Raw genomic sequence first — 18,412 nt, forward strand, 5'->3', positions numbered from 1 at the left:
GTAAATTTGCTAGTTCTGTTTTTTCAGAGAGATAGAGATAGAGATAGAGATAGAGATAGAGATATATATAGAGATATATATAGAGATATATATAGAGATAGAGATAGAGATAGAGATAGAGATATATATATATATATATATATATATATATAGAGATATATATATAGAGATATATATATATATATAGAGATATATATATAGAGATATATATATATATATATATATATATATATATATATATAGAGAGATATATATATAGAGATATATATATATATATATATATATATATATATATATATATATATATAGAGAGATATATATATAGAGATATATATATATATATAGAGATATATATATATATAGAGATATATATATATATATATATATATATATATATATATATATAGAGATATATATATATATATATATATATATATATATATATATATATATATATATATATATATATATATATATATATATATAGAGATATATATATATATATATATATATATATATATATATATATATATATAGAGATATATATATATATATATATATATATATATATATATATATATAGAGATATATATATATATATATATAGAGATATATATATATATATATAGAGATATATATATATATATATATATATAGAGATATATATATATATATATATATATAGAGATATATATATATATATATATATAGAGATATATATATATATATATATATATAGAGATATATATATATATATAGAGATATATATATATATAGAGATATATATATATATATAGAGATATATATATATATATATATATATATATATATATATATATATATATATATATAGAGATATATATATAGAGATATATATATATATATATATATATATATATATATATATATATATATATATATATATATATATATATATATATATAGATATATATATATATATATATATATATCTGAAAAAACAGAACTAGCAAATTTACCCAATTTTTTGCATGTACCAGTAATAAAGTAGAATCAGTTATGCGCCAGTACAGATCATTGTAAAAGCATCTATGGGACCACTGCACTCTCTCTGTACTTAATTATAGAGCGTTTTATTCTCTGAGAAGAAGGAAGTGTGCCGTGTAATGTTTGTTAGCTTTACCCAGGACGGCAAAACTCGCTCTGGCCTTGGAGACTCGTGAAAAGCATTTACACACTCATTGCGATGACTATTTAGGATGCTGAGAAAGCATTAGTTAAGTGAGCAATACAACATGAATTGGTTCAATTTTTCACATTTCAAAAACAGTAAAAATCAATTACAACCCCTTTAAAAAGATGATGTACAAACCGTTTTCTCTCTCTTTTGAAGCATACATTACATTGCAATCAATTATCGTTGCGTCCAACATCGTTACACTTGATATTTGAAAGAGCCACTCACCTTCATCTGCGCTGGCCAGTCGCCCGTGCGTGTTCAGAAGTTGTGTGCATAAAGCCAGGAGCAGGAGTAAACATTGCCCCGTCAGCATCCTGAACATGGAGCTACGACCGTTGGCTTCTGTGCGACCGGTTCTCCATTCAGGCCAGGGCATCAGCAGCGTGGCATGGGCACGGCTTCACTGCAGAGAAACACAGCACAGACGGGTCAGAAATACACGGGGGGAAGAGGTGACACCAAGGTAGAAGTGGGCATCATATCGAAATGCGGATGAAGATGAACTCAATATTAAAATGTTGCTGATCTATTGTAATAAAACACTATAGGTGGCTATTGTTGACGAAAGCAATTCTTGACCATCAAATTGGGACTAAACCCAGAAGCAAACCCAGAAGTAAACCTAGACTAGACCAAGTTTCCATCAGGAGTACAATGGGCTCAAACCGAATCAAACCAGACAAGTACCGTATTTTCCGTACTATAAAAGGCGCACGTAAAAGGCTTTAATTTTCTCAAAAAGCGTGAGTGTGCCTTATATATGGTCGTGCTTACAGACCTTAAAGCGATTGTGTCTTTTTGTGGCGCCTTATATATGAAAATATACGCCTTATACGGTAAAACAAAAAAACATGGAATACACACTTTTTAGTATCTTTGTTATGTCTGGAGTTTAACTTTGTATTTGTACTTTTGATAATAATGATCTGATAGAAAAAGAAAAAGTTCATTTGCAGTATTTAGGTCGAATAGTTTCAAAGTAGAAGTATATAAAAATCGGTGGTAGAGAGAAAAACATCCCTTGTCAAACAGTATTTCATTTTCATATTTTGTCTATTTGCACAAAGATAGCGTTGCACTGAAGCGCTTCAACAAAACATCAGAGTAAGATAAGAAAGTGCACAGTGACAGCTTGCTCCTCCGGTGAAACACGCAGCTCACATCTCTGGATAAAGACGTCTTGTTGTTTTACGCTTGCGGTCTGAGGTCATTACTACCGTCGCCATAAAAAAAGGTTCAGTTCACTTTCGCAGTTCAAGAGTCTGAAGGATGAGCCGCGGCCTTCGCTTTCTCAGCCGACGTCAGCTTTACAACCGGCGACCCTTGGAGCGACATCTGTGGACCTCGTCAGGGCGATACGGACACGCGCACTTGGTCCCGTCATCTCGGCTACGTCCTTTGAAGAATTTGTCACGTAAAGAAGACGGCTCAAAGCGACGGTACGCTTTTGGTCATCGAATAACTGACGGGACGCAGGGTTAAAAATGTCTTTCCTCATATTGATCGATCACAGTTTTCCTTCGGTCGGTTAGCTCTTAAAATGACTTTTAATGATGGATCGGCGGTAGACTTTGATTAAAAAGACCTAGGCATATCATTGACAACTGATTGAATCTTGAGCGCAATTGAAATTGGATTAATGGCACAGCACTGCCCTGGAGTCTTGCACACTTATGATCCTTGCAGGTCAACTAATGACATGCTCTGCCGATTGATTAGTCGACTAAAAAGAGTCGCATTACATGTATCTGCCACAAACTGCGTTCAGACGTCTACATCCGCACAGAAGTTTGAGCAAAAAAGTACAGTTCATACAGAAAAGCACTTGGAAACGATGTATTTATGAGTAAAAAGGCACATTTTACTCCAAAGTCTTCAGTTAACTCACTTCATGTCTTCTCCTTTTTGCTGCTGCCCCATTAGAAATCCACACAATCTACGTAAAATACTTAGTCGACCAACATTCGAATAAACGACAAATGAACTGTAGCCTTAAGCCATATTTGTTCTTGTATATTTTACTGGTTCAGGTTTTGTCCTAAACTTTAGTCCTTGTTAGTCCTGGATTAGAAGCATTCTAATTCCAGAATAGACCCAGGTAGATATAATTTACCATGTTGCAAATGGTATTTTGAATGCCAAACATAAGCTGTGGCAGTAGTTTGACAATCTGAGAAAGTTAATGATCATTTCAGGAGCGCTCTGTCACCAGGCAGTTGGTGTAGTGTCAAGAAAATGGCCCCCAAAGAGACCATTTGCCCCATAGAGCTGTCAAGAAGTGTCAAACAAACACTTTGAATTGCAACTTTTAAGGCAGTACAGTCCTACTCCAGTTCAAAACTATAGCTCCATATCTTGGTCAGCGAAACCCCAGTTTGGTCAACTCTCGCCACACAAACTCGTGCTCAGAAGCAGCTGTGGTTTCCTTTAAGCAGTAATGGCTGCCCGAGTGACAGCTCACTTGAAAAACATCCATTGTGTGTTCCCCACAAAACCAATTGAATTCAACTTTCCAAGAACCGAGGCCCATGCGGCGTCGTAGCAGCTGAGCGGAGTCGGCGGGTCCAGAGGGGATAAAGAGCGCTTGGTCATCGTGGAGCTGTGTACGCTGTGTGAGTCAGAGTTTGGGACGGCTCCAAGAAAGCTGCTTGTTTTGCCAGACAGACGGACCAAAGAAGGACCACTACTCCTCGCCAAGACAACCGTTGATAATTGGAAGAGGAAGTGGAGCCTTTAGAAGTATGACACTGCGCCATGTCATCCTGAGTTCCCAAAGGATCAAGAGTCAAACATACTCGTCACACACCAGCCCCACAAATTCAACGGAGAGGAGGATTCGGAGCGTAATAATACACCACTACGTCAAAGTTCTACATGTCAAATACATGAAAATCCACCTCTTTACTACAGTTTTAGTTGTTGGTTTTCTGTTTCATCTTACTCAAATTGTCAAATCATGTTGGACACCCACAATGTTTACATGCACACCCAAAATCTGATCATCATATTCTTCAGTTATCCAATTAGTGAAATATGAACATCTGATGCGAGTAATCTGATTTATCTTCGATTGCCTCTGCTTTGCATCATTTTCCTTGTCAAAAGGAACAAACGATTGGGACAAAGACAAAAATTTAAATGTTTAAGATTGAAAACGTTCTAAAAAAATGATTTAATAAATTAACATGTCACCATGTGTTTTTGATGATCAGAATGATTTTGTGCCTGAAAACACACAGGAAAAAAATGTATCTAATTATTAGTTATTAAGCATTAAAAACAGCGCATCAACAGTTTGTTTGCTAAATAAGCTGTAACTTTTATTGTTAATGATAACTGTAAAGTTTTATTTGTGGTCATCTGTGATCTTAGGTCTATTTTTATTGTTTATATAATGTATGCAAACCAAATCTACCTGCAGTTATATAATACAGTTATTATATTATACAGTTACCTGAACCTGAAATTAACCCAGTTATTACGGTATGTTATCAATGATAAAGGTTTTACTTAAATACTAAAGAAACTAGTGCAATGACATTAAACGCATCATTCTCAACTGGACCAAGTGACAGAAGACTTACTCACAGTCACAATGTATGTTTTTACAAGACATTTTTTGGATAAGCTTCCATCGCCAGTTTGAGTGGTAGAATCTCTTATATTAACCTCAACTGCAACAATTAATCGATTAATTGTCGATAAATCTAAAAAAATGTATTGTATTTTGTCATTTTTATCTGGACTATACAAACTCTAAAACAAATACGTTAAAAAACAACAAAAACGGTGACATCAAAATCTAAATGTAGAACAAGAATAAACTTCTTATTTTCATCAATACACTTTTCTTAATTGTTTTCATCTAAATGCCTTTAGTAACCACATTTCAACCTTTAATCTCCATGTACAAGAGAAATAACCGCTTGACTCTACTCAACTAATCAAAACAATCATCGCTGACTAGTCGACTAAAGTAATCGTTAGCTGCAGCGCCATCAACTCTTTGTCGATCCATTTCTTAACCTGAATACAACAACAACGAGGCCAAATGAGTGTTTTTCACATCTAGTCTAATTACAGCCTCTACAGTTCTAAGTACACGGACCAGGTTTCCAGTTCGGGGAGAAACGCTCATTAGTCATTGAACAGGAAACGGACTCAAGAGTAGTAACTCACTGAGGATTGAACGCTGCCAGTGTTTTCCAGGCCAACTATTCAAGCTCACTCATTATGGGCTTTTGGTACCTGACTGACTAAACGTTCACTAATATCATTTCCCCCACTTTATTGTACTGTTGAGTAACCAACAAAAAGACTAGGGATCCTCACAATATCCAATTTAAGCGTTAGCAAGAAAACAACCACACGATTTAACGATTACTGAGAATTTCACCCAACAACTTGGGCTGGTTAATATGTGAATTCAAATGTAATCATGATCTCATTCCTGCGACAGTCTGTCATTTTGGTCAAATCAACATATCGTGATTCAGCGACTATTGAATGTGCAAAATGAGACGTTTCTGTCTATTTTTGAGCAAATTGTAACCATTTTAAGTACCGTATTTTCTGGACTATAAGTCGCATCCGTTTTGGCCGAGGTGCGACTTATACTTATACTCCAGAGCAACTCATATGTGATAGTATTTGTTATTTTCACACTTGCAACCGCATTTCATACCTTTTTTTGGCTGGTGCGACTTATAGTCCAGAAAATAAGATATAGACAAACACTCATTATCATCATTTTGGATATTTCTCGCAATAACATTCATTGTTCGATCTCCCACAATTTTCTATCACCTCTACATGCCCCAAGAAAATTGTGATACATCAGCTTTACAAAATCAAACTTTGAGAATGACGAAATATTGACAAAAAGTTAAAAAATTACACCGAGAGTCACTTTCTGGACTATATTTTGGCTTCAAAAATGGTCTCGATTATTACGTTTTAGTTCTTACGATTACATTGCCACCATAATAATGGATTAATCTCATCATCCATACTCCAAACTAAACTGAAAACCTGTTTGATCTGGATTATAAAATGCCGCCACGGTTCGTTCGATCCTGGTTTGGACCCGGTTCTCTTGGAAACCCATTTGACCAGACTTCGAGCAACAAAATCCTACCGTTAAGCCTGCGAGTCACAATACTACGCACAATTATGACATGGTTTGGTTTTGTGAAGCTGCGCAGCCCTCGTTAGCTGGACAGATGTACCAGACACTTTTGAGTCTCCCTCATTATAACCACACAAAGGTTACAGGACTAACCCATAACATGGCCAGCACAATAATTACTGTTCACTGCCATTCATGCGTAACATTCCACAACTCCAGTCTGCAGCGCTTTCCCAAGTCCGTCCAGAGTGCAGACCGAGCCCAGGTTTTACACAGAGACGCAAGCATTCAGACATTTTGTACAATCAGAGGAAGTGAACGAGCCATATACACAGCTAGACTCGACTAACTGTACTCGAGGGAAAGTAGTGTTACTCCACAACAATGTCACCGTACTCGCACGGACTCAGATGGGGCAGGGAGATATTGACAAAAATGAATATCCAGATAATGATATTCAGATGGTATTATGTCAATGCAGTAGAAATGTGTTAAAATGTGTCTTCAAATGTGTTAGTTGTGGTTTAATTGTCAGACAAATGTGAAATGTCTGTAAAATGAATCACTGTGAATCTTGTTTTGCAAAATGTTAATAGAGTTAAACGTAAAACTTGGCCAGTACATCAATATTTAGATAATATTGTGAATTTCACAAGATTATCTAAATATTGATGTACTGGCCAAGTTTTACGATTAACTCAATATTGTGAATGTTGTTTTGCAAAATGTTAATATTATCTACATATTGATATACTGGCCAACTCTACAAAGACGTAAAAGCTTTACTGGGACTTTGGATAAAACTAGTCTTAAAAGCACAAGTCGTTCACAAAGTTACCTGAGGTGATGTTGCATAACATCAACATTTAGATAAGATTGTGAATGTTATTTGAAGATATGCTACATCTGAATATTGGTTATATTGTTTCTAGTAAAAACAAATGCCACAAACCGAATAGATTCAAATCAAACACGAAGAAGTTGCATTGTAGACATCAAAAAAAGAGTATTAAGATGATATTTCTGCACTTTTCTGATTCATTTTACAGACATTTCACATCTGTCTGATAATTAAACCTCAGCCAACACATTTTCAGTTTGACACTGACATAATACCTGAATATATACTCCAGTATCAGCCACCTGAAAGTACAACCCTTCACTAGTTTGCTCTGCAGGCCCCCCGAGGCTACTATTTTCACAAAAACAAACACCTCTGCTCTTTCCCTTTTCCACAGTTTAGAGGTTTCTCCAGAGGGATCAGGTGTCTCCAGCTCACACCTTAGTGCAAAAACAATTAATGTCAAGTGAGCTGACACTTTACCATTTGGTTGACACCCTGATCCCTTTCTGTCTACATACAAAAGTAGTGTGTGTGTGTGTGTGTGTGTGTGTGTGTGCTAATGCAGAAACAGAGTGGGAATGTTTGCAAAGCATCCAAAAAACATTAAATGGGAGAATTTAATGAGTCCAAGTAATTGTACACAGGCACAAAAAGCAGCTATAAACTGTCTGGGTGAGTAATAAGAAAAGCAGAGAGCAAGCCATCCTCAGTTTTACACAGTTTTATGACATGGATCAGAAGTGGATGTCCTCTCACTGCCAAAGGGCAAAACTAAGTGAAATGCCATGTCTATAGCTGGCTTCACGTGGATATGAAGACTTTTAACCTCAATGGTGAACTCCCCAGGGACAATCCTCCTCCAGCTCATAACATGCTGAGCTTTTACATAACATTACATTGCCTCATGCAACAGAACTCTGGCTGGTGCGTGTTATTCCAACTAGAATAGACAAAATAGAACAGAACCATCAACAAAATAGCCAAAAAATCAAACTAATGTCAATTATTCTTGCATAATAATCCAGCAAAACTAAAAGAACAGGAATGTTGCCTCAGCTTTTCCTCTTGGTACGTGTATATCCGTGATTTGCTTTGTTTTAATGTGGTAATAATGCAGGATTGGACACGCAAGAGTCAATAGAAGCGACAGTTCGACCAAAATACTACACATCCCACAAAAGAAAGCCAGAATAAAACACGTTTAGACGACATACACAGGCAATACATCACATAATTGGCAGTAAATGAAAAACTATTGATTGGAATGGCCACTTCTTCATGCAATAAGTGAGTTTGCAGCGTGCGTAAAATGGACTCACCTTTGGCGGCTGAGGAGGAACAAACACTCGATGCTGCCGATGATAAAAGGCGCCTCCGAAACTGAGATTTAGGCTGAAAAATAACTTTCCATCAACTTTTGTTTTAATCCACGACTGACTCAATTGGCCGGGTCACAGTGCCCACGTTAATCCCCCCAAAACAACCAGCATTTAGCGAGCGGATTTGTGCAACTTTTGTACCAAACTTGCGCGAGGAAAAGCAGCGTCCACCGTCCGTAACCGTGTGGAAACTGTGCGAAAACTGTTTGAAAAGTGCCACCAAGTATTTCTTCCGTTTTCTTTTTGTGAGAAGTGTTTTTTCGTGTTTGTTGCGATCAAACAAGTCCGAACAGTGCGTGCGTCGTCCTTTTATCCCATCTCGCCAAAGTCCTGGTTGGGGGAAAAATAAACTTCTGTACTCAAACAAAAGCACAAAACAAAGCAACACACGGGTTTAAAGGTTTACAGAAAATAAAGAGCATTTCTAATCCGTGCCGTGGTCAGTTCTCGCGTGTAAATGCAGTTAAACAGCGCGAGTCCAGGCAACTCCAAACCTCCCCCTAAAAAGCAGGGGAAATGCGCATCCTCGGGACAATAGTGAAGCCAGCGCGAGGAGCCCACACACTTCCGGCGTGCCCCTCCAGAGTAAAGCTCAACTGGATACAGTCTGACGCACGTGTGTTACAGCAGGACAAGTACGGTCTCCAGGGCAGGCCGCTTTACAACCAGCAACATAACATATGAAAATGCATTCCTTTAAAAGAGTAACTGTGTGGAGGGGTGTTCTGAATTAATATGCCACAAACAATGATCGTGTGTGAGTTCTGCCGCAGGGAAATGCAGAATACGTTCAAAAACATTAACTTGGAATTTAATGAGTAATTGTTAACAGACACAAATCTGCTATGAAACACTGTGTGTGGTCACAACTCACAAACAAGAGTAATTAAATCAAGGTGTATTCGAAATATCTCGGCACATGTGCTAAGTTTATTAAACTCAAACCCAACTGAAATGAAAGCCTAAATGAGGACTTTGTAAATTGGGTGAATGTGGTTTGTTTTCAGTCAAAAACTTAGAATAGGAGAATCGGGTAAAGTAAGTAAAGTTTATCTCCTCAGGTGGACAGTAAATGAAATGTTTTATTTTGATGGTCTCACTGTGTAAACTTCAGGTGACAGTGGGACAGATGTAGATCAGGATCATCGCCTTCTGTCCACAGTAACTCCAGCAGCACCACAAACTTTGGATTCAAGTCTGCTCAAGTCAAAATGTCCATTTAAAATTAATGATGGATTGGACTACAACAAAGCAAGTGAAATTATGAGGCAGAATATACATCTTAAATGTCGGGATCTGCATCTTAAAAACACTATCTAACATATGTGAAGTGTGGACTATATCAAATATAACTGCATAACTTGTGTAAAAATTGTGTATTTGATCAAGAAAATGTGTTTTCCTTGAGCACTTTGTAAATTAGGTCAATCCTTTCAACAAGAAGACTCCACTTTTCATCAACTTGTGCGCTCTAAGCAGCTATAAAGCAGCTTTATTGTCCTGGCATAAACATCATGTACTGGCAGCATTTCAAAGTGACTCAGACATTCAAATGTATGTGCTGGACCAACCTTAGAGAGCTCTGTGGATCAAACACATTTCTCACATGTGAGGAGTTCATGTGGGCTTTGATTTCTGTCACAAATGAAACATGACTGATGATCAGACTAATGAATCGCAGCGTCACAGTGAGATTAAAGACTGCAATGACACAAAGAAACTCATTTGTGGTCCAGCACGAGGCATCTGCCCTTCTTTCATCACACCTGTGGCATTGACGTTGGGTATAAGTGCACTTTATTACTCACAATAATCTAGATTTACTCTGAGTCTTTAAAGGTATCAAAAGTGCTTTACATTGCATTATTCACTGCCAATCACATGTGACAGTGACGTTATACCAGGGCTGCAGTCGATGCCCTGTCGATCGATCAGTCGACTAAAGTGGTGCAAAAGGTCTCAAAACCTTTCAGTATCTCAATGATCTGTACATGTATCTGACCCAAACTGCACTTACAACACAACAATCTCATAGAGTTTACAAAAAACGACTATTTAACTGTGTACATTCAAGCTTGTCGTTATTTGGAGCTAAATTGGATTCATTTTAATCCTGACTTTTGGTTTGGTCCGGTTCTAGTCCTTGTTTGGTCCCATACAAACACTTTGACAACAATTCATCGACTAATGCACATTTTGGTCGACTAAAACGCCATCGACCGACAAATAAACTCAACGACTAAATTCATCACCATTCAAAAAACACTATTATATAATCAGCACTCGAGCCGATTCTCCCTCAGATCATACCAAAGCAAGTACACACTGCTTATCACTGCTTGGTTGAATCAATTTACAGTAAATCGGTCACAATATCAAACGGTCTGTCTTGAAAGAGGAGCACAGGCGCTGTCCCAGATGTGATATCGACCGCTACATACCAGAAAACAGCCCAGCGCCTTTACCATAGTGAGAGTTAACCAAGCACCACATTTTACGACTGCAGGCATCGCAACACATGTTCATCACACGGGCTTCGAAGACCGAGCGGCGCCTGCAAACGGTGTCGATAGAGTGGGAGTTATGAGAAAGATTTACAGACGCCACGAAAGTCTTTGCCTTTGTATTTGAAAAGAGACAGATTCAAAAAGCAGCTTGTAAAAAAAAGAAAAAGAAAAAGGAAGGGCAGTAAACAAAGGGTGTTGTAGGCGCATGTGTGCAGCCGGTTAATATTTGCCCAATGAGAGATGTGTAAATGCCGCTGTGGTCGAGGAAACAGAGGGGTGTGGCCAGTAGGGCGATTAATCGGTCGATGGGATCTTGTATTTTTAAACTCATCATTTTTGGGGGATTTCACCAGGATTTACATTCACCGCAGCAGAAAGGAGAAGGCGTGTTGTGAGTTCTCTGGAGATTTAAAGTGAATTGTGGGCTTAATCTGCATTTTTTTTTTTTCTACAGATAAATAATCGTGTACGAGTAGTTTCTTTAGCGATATTTGTGATCTCCTTTAATGTTGTGATCTTGTCAGTGCAGTTCGGGTCAGATACATGGTCAAATATTAGAGATACTTAATAAGTTAGAGCTTTTGAGGTTTTTAGAGCCTCCTTTTCGTTTTTAGGCGACCAAGAATGTATTCAGTCGACTGCAGCCCTAGTTACCAGGAAGTTAGACCTATTCTTCACTGATCAAGCTAAAGGTGCAACTGTTTTTTAAGCCGCTAAATCAAAACCAAACATCCAAAATTCCTGGTGGCATGACTAATTAAGAAGAACTCAATAGAACTCAATATCATGTGAGTTTCTTCAATGATGAATTGGTGAATTAAGAGATTTTTAGAGCAAACTAGTAGTTAAAAAGTTTGTAGGACCGCCTTTAGCTTTGATTACGGAAGGAATTTATTGTGGCATAATTGCTAATCTGATATTAAAAGATCTATTTTCATCCAGTGTTGCATTATTTCTCACCCAGATCTTGTATTGATGATGTGAGAGAGTGACCACTGCACAAAGCCTTCTCCAGCTCGTCCCAAACACTCTAACTGGGGTTCAGATCTGTAGTACATTAAGTTTCTGCTTCTCCTTCTCTACTTGATGCCAACAATTTGACTTCTTCTCAAACACACGGACATCTTCTCCATGACCACGGGATTCGTCTTTCCACATGGTCGTTTCAGAAATGAGAAGCCACTCGCCGCATCAGTTGGGCTTAAATAATCGGAGGCTTGTACCTGTATTTGCTTGGTTGAATCCAGGTTTTGTACCAGCAGTGCACAGTATATTCATGTGGTTTCTAACAATATGCATTTTGTCCACTCTGAGCAGGAATAGTAGAGTAATGGAACCTCCACTGGCGATGACGCAGGAGCGCAAACGCCACTTTTCCCCTGGAAATGTGAAATGCCACGTGTCAGTTCGAGGCAACGATATAACACTGAAAACTTACAATTTCCCGGTACGTTGCTCAAGGTGACTTTGTCGGATTTGTTTGCGCGCCGACGCAGCTGGCAAAGCCCTGCATCTCACGGTCCGTTTAAGACAAGGTGGGGCGCCACTGCTCACCCGGCTTTCATGCTAAGGAAATGCGCCGGACACTGTTAAAATCATATGCAAAAGAAAACCGAAGGCAGCGCTGAGCCGCACATCAACATATGAGCAAATAGAGAGTCATGCAATCCCCAGAGTGAACAATGTGCGTCGGGGAGCGCTTTGCATGGTCATTTCCCTAGCAGCTTCTTCATCACCCTAAAGTGCTGTGTTATGGTGCTCGCTTTTCATGTTTGCATTCCATTGTCCCCGGGCAAACTACAAATATCCACCAATCAGGGCGTGGGAGAGCCCTCATCCATCCATCAGCATTGCCCTGGTGTTGCACTTTAGGCCCCAGCAGAGTTGCCAAGCCCACTCCTTTATAGCTTCTTTTTTTTGGGGGGGGAAGTCGCTTGCAAATGTTGAAAGTCGTTGGTTGCTGTTTTTTGGGCACGTTCACAAAATTAAAGAGATGATTGTTATGCTTTTTCCGGGTCTGTTTCACGACAATGCGCCCAGTAATGACTGAAATACAGTTAAGAGTTAATCGATTAAATAAATAAAGCTTTAACCTGTCGTCTGAAGTGCAGCTCCTTTTATGAGGCTGTTGGACCCTGAACAGTGCAAATCCATAACTTTTCCTCTTGTCTAACGTTAATATTTAATGCGCATAATTTAGGTAGTATTTTATATTTGTGTTTAGCGTGTCTTATCTTGTTTTAAAGCATCACTGGACCTTGAGGAACAAATTTAGTTCTGTCATGTTGTTTTCGCATGTTGGAATGACAAATACATGAATCTTGTAATTATTGTTTTAAAGCAGTTATCAATGTTAAAAATCCTATTTAAATTATCTGCATCTCATGCGACACGCACCATTTAACACAGTGATTATATAAGTGGGGTTGTGGTCGCTTGTTTTGGGCGGTTTTTCAAAGGCTTGGTTGCTTGCTGCTTAAAATCTGGCAACCCCGGACCCCACACGCTCAGTCTGTTCCCTGACATGTGGCCTTTGTGTTTGTGAACTGTCTGGGTTAGAGAAAGAGGGAGAAATTGGCCAATCAGGAGCACATATTTTTATTGCAGCCTGGCTTTGAAACTAAACTTTAATGATGTCATAACTACATAGTACATGGCTTATGTACATGATAAGTTACAATTTAAAGTATTGTAAAAAATATCTAAAATGTGTATTGAAAAAGAAAATGTACAGCCCTGAATTACAAGTATGTTATAAATTGTAGATGACGCATAGTTAGGAGATTTCCTACTGTTATTGTTAAGTACTCAGAAGTGGGCAATGTATCGACATTTATTATATGGTGAAAAGATATTGAAGATATCCAAAGTTTTAATATTGAGCATATCATTCATAGTTTAAAATGCTTCTAAATGTTGCAAGCAAACTTTCAAAAAAGAGTATAAGGTTATATTTCATACCCTTTCATTTGTCTTATAATTAAACCAATATTTCATTCAGGAACAAGTTTACTAGGAACAGCTCATCCATAATACCTCAGTCTAAGGCTGGGCAATATTGAAAAATGTGTAACTCTACATGTTTTGAGTATCCTGATAAAATATTGAGACAATATTATGTCAGTCCAACTGAAATTAGTTAAAAGCTAGTTGTGGTTTAATTATCAGAAAAATGCGAAATATCTATAAAATTATTCAAAAAGAAATATCACCTTATAATCTTTTTTATGCTATAGTAACAGATCATCCAAACAGAACATGCTGTACTTCTGGTGGTTCCAAGAGTCTCTAAAAGAACAGTAGGAGGTAGAGCGTTTAGCTCCCAAGCTCTTGTGTTATAGAATCAGCTCCTGTCCACGTTAAAGAGGCCGTTTCTTCATTTAAGAACAGGCTTAAAACGTTCCTCTTTGAAATCGCTTATGGTCTGGCCAGTTTGGAACAGAAAACCTACAGTTTCCCAGCTACGCTGCCCTAGCAGCAACTATGCTGAGGACCTATGGCAGCTTGAGCACTATCCTCTGCTTTTGACTACTTTTCCCTTCAACAATATTCTGTATTTTACTTCATCTGTGTCTGTGTCTGCTCATGGCTGTTCACATGTTTTTCTCCTTCTTCCCCTCGAGGAGTGGTTCTGTTTCAGACACTGCTGATGCTGCTCCAGTGACGACTGCCCCTTAAATGCCCCTTAAATGCCCCAAATGACCCAGACCTGTAGCTCAGGATGCTTCTCATCTGCCTGCCTCTCTTGTTAGATGAACCACCCTCTCTCTCCTCCTGAGTAGTTCTGGCTCCACAGTCTCTACAAATAGGAGCGTGTCAGTCCTGGACCATCTGCAGCCTGTGCGCCTGTGGGAGGAGGATCTCTCCTTCACTGAGGTTCTCCCAGAGGTTTCTACTTCTTTCCACAGACACAGTTATCCATTTGATAAATTCCTGTGAATACTGAATCTGATTGTTTTATTGTTTGATTCTCGATCTGAAACGCCCACGAAGCAACTGCTGTTGTGATTATGGGCGTTACAAAAATAATTTGAATGTAATTGAATTATTTGAAAGTTTATGACGTAACTTTTATTTTTCTTATTAGCTTGTTTTGTAACATTTGTTACTATAAGCTATACACCCTAAAATCTTGCATATCTTCAAAACAACATTCACAATATTATCTCAAATTGGATATCGTGTCCACCCGTACCTCAGTCTCGGCTCAAACCGGAATAAGCCGAGGGTGCATTGTTATACATGACACATATGTGTATAGCTCCCATCCATCCATCACATTGCCCTCTTTTTGCACTATGTCCCCTGGTTCTCCCCCTGCACACCACCCCCGGCCCATTCTCGAACACGTCGCTGAGGCTTTCCGGGTCTTTATGCTGCTGCCTGTTGTCTGGAGGGGGACAGATTGAAGACCCCTTTTGTGAGTGCGTCAGAGCCCCGTCCCAAGCAGAGGGGACAGAGGAGGAACCTGCTGGGCTGTTGGAGTGGAGAGACAGGAATGCGCATATGAATGGGGCAGTGTGCTTTGTGCTGACAGAGGGACAGCGTGCATACGAGTCCACACCGTCCTGTCCATTACACGTGTGGCCCGCTGAGGTGTGGCCTGCCCCGCTCATTGAAACAGAATGGGCGTCCTGTCAGCAGCTACTGTGACAGAGTTTGGCCCTAGGATGTAGCATTGTTTTAACTGTTAATTAACAACCATGTTCTTTCAGTCAGTGCTACGACGGCATGCAGACCGGCCGCTTTGATGTGACTGTGTTGTGCAAATACACCTAAAGACATGTATGAACGTGCTCATTCAGGGCACTGTGATGTATTCAAAGCATTATAGAAAGTAAGATTAGTTAGATTTATTAGCCTATATTTGAAAAAGTGCTGTTAACTTGAAGTGTTTTGTATTTTCTAGAAAGTGTAATATATCTTTCTTTTGTCATGTAGCAGTAATAATTTAAACCTTTTTTAAACCAGGCTGAAAGTAATTTAAATGAAGCCTCTTTTACAGTAACAATGAGTCATTCGCAAAACAATATATTTCTGTCACTGTTAAGATGTGTTAAACGTGTTCAATTCTGCACGGTGAAGGTTGGTTAATCAACATCTCTATTATTGATCAATGATTGTTTCATTTATTGGTTTTTGACTTTCTGCTGGTAAAATCAACCGTTTTGGAAAGCCCTGCGAGGTAATTGCTGTGTAACCCTGTGTCTTCTTGGATCTATATTCTGAACCCAAATGAGAACGCACAGGCACTTATGATAATCTTTTATGGTCACATTCTGAAACACTATAGATTAAGAGCAGCCTCTGCGGGTAAAACTCATTTGCAAAAGTCTACAATAGCGATGCAAATGGCCACTCCCAAAGAACCATGCCCTCCCAACTTACATATAACCATATTTATGCAAACGGCAAAGAGTCTTTTGAAGTCTGAATTAGGCTGGACAACTTCTTATGAAAATTGGAACTGAACTTGGATCCAAAACTCCAGAGCTTCCATTAATCGTCCTCTGACTCATGTGGTTCAACTTACGGGTTGTTTGTCTGGCCATGCTTTTCAGAAGATTACATCTCCATAATCAATAAAAAAGAAACTTAATCGGCCATAATCATTTGGGGGGGGAACTCCTGAAACAGCTGGGAAAATATGAGCTTCCCAGACTAGAACAAGCTCCAAATTGCCGCATGATTAAGTACTTGGACATTATGTCGACCCCATAATTGTCCAATTTAGAAATGTTTTACCTTTGATCATGTTTACTTGTATATCTCCATCATACTCATAAAATGAATGAGCACTGTTTACATAAAAGTAGAAGAAAGAGAAAAATAGTCTAACTGCTTAAACAGTGCAGTAATTGTTCATAATTGTTGGAGGTATTAAATGCTAAAGATCTTCAGGAATCTCCAAATGACGACTTGGCTTGAATCGAGGCAGTAAAATGGTTTTGTTATCTAGATATAGATTAATAGTATTGCGTACTAATCGCACTAGTAACAATGCTGATGTACTGGAGCAGCTTCCTCTGAAATTACTCTGTTTTTTTAACCGGGTAATATTTCTTATTATCCCTGGAAGAACATTTATTCAACAACAAACACACAAGTCAAACTACACAACTAGGCCTAAAGCAACACTAAAGTATGATAATCACAAACAAAATATTCAAAATGTTATTAAAAATATTTTTTTTTTAATGAATTGCAGAATGACACAGTTGTAGTCAGTTAGTGCCAAAAAGTGCACACAAAAAGGTAAACACAATAAATATTGAGCCCTAAACACTATGTCCAATATATAATAAACATACATCTTCTTGCCAAGTCACTGCTTTGATTTGATAAAAATACTCTTCGTACTCCTGTCTCTCATCAACCGTACATCAGCCAAACACAGAGCACAGATCTGCTCCTGAAGACCCACAGACAGGACCTGGAGCTTTGAAGTGCCCGTGGGACACTATTGGATTATAGCGCATCGTGGAGGAGCAGCTCTCACAGATTTGATTACAGTTTCATCCACAGCACCAGTCAGTGCCACCCACACCTCTGTTTACCCCGAACAGACCAGACATGGCACACTGTATCTGCTGTGTCCTTTTTACAATAGTGGCAACCCATTATTAACTGAATTCATATGTATCTCAGTAAATATCAAGTCACTTTATTAAATGTTATTCTATTACATTATATTTAGAATAAGGGATGTGCAATAAAACCCATTTTAATAGAGAGACAGCTACAGCCAATCCAATCCCACATTTTGTCATATCGTCCAGCCCTAAACGCATACATACGATTGATATTGATCTCTTTTGAAAGGATTTTGAGAAGTGTTTTCCTCCTTGACTACAGGTGCTGGCACGTAAGCTTCCCAGGAGAAGGTCACGATTTCGACTGCCAGGCCGACCTTTCTGTGCAGAGTTTGCATGTTTCTCCTTGTGTCTGGGTGGGTTTCTTCCGGGCTTTGATTTCCCCCATCAAACTAAAACATGCACAATAGGTAAACTCCTCCGTTATGGTCCTGACCAAGATCTGGATAGATCTCAGCTCCTGACAGGCTGATGGATGGGTCAAACGCTGGCAATGATTTTCCCTCACAAAGGATTAATAAAGTATTCCATAACCTTTTTTCATTTGGCCGCAACAGCTTTTTCTCTATGAGTCAAACAAACATGGTCCAAGCCACAATCAAAGCAAAAAACAACTGAACTCTTTTTTTACTCTCTTTTATATGTTTACAAAGCCACAAGCAGCTGTTTTTGTAAGAGAAAACCTTAAGGCTGCCTAATAAAAGATCCTGCGATCCCGTCTCCAAATCCCTCAGCATGGCAC

General features: G+C 38.5%; 1 protein-coding gene across 7 annotated transcripts in view; it reads right to left on the reverse strand.

Annotated features, from left to right (window-relative positions):
- Window positions 1-8,634, reverse strand: part of fgfr1a (fibroblast growth factor receptor 1a) — a 34,011-nt gene extending 25,377 nt beyond the window's left edge. For all 7 annotated transcript variants that reach the window (XM_072432495.1, XM_072432493.1, XM_072432494.1 and 4 more), the window contains exons 1-2: window positions 8,511-8,634; window positions 1,445-1,622 (exon numbers count right to left, since the gene is read on the reverse strand). In XM_072432495.1, coding sequence (XP_072288596.1) covers window positions 1,445-1,595 — 151 coding nt within the window. In that variant the 5' untranslated portion in view covers window positions 1,596-1,622; window positions 8,511-8,634. The remainder of the gene's footprint in view (window positions 1-1,444; window positions 1,623-8,510) is intronic.
- Window positions 8,635-18,412: the final 9,778 nt, after the last annotated feature.

The sequence above is a fragment of the Eucyclogobius newberryi genome, unplaced genomic scaffold (assembly GCF_026437365.1).
Source record: "Eucyclogobius newberryi isolate DKJ021-1_F unplaced genomic scaffold, fEucNew1.0.hap1 SCAF_6, whole genome shotgun sequence".
NCBI lineage: Eukaryota > Metazoa > Chordata > Actinopteri > Gobiiformes > Gobiidae > Eucyclogobius > Eucyclogobius newberryi.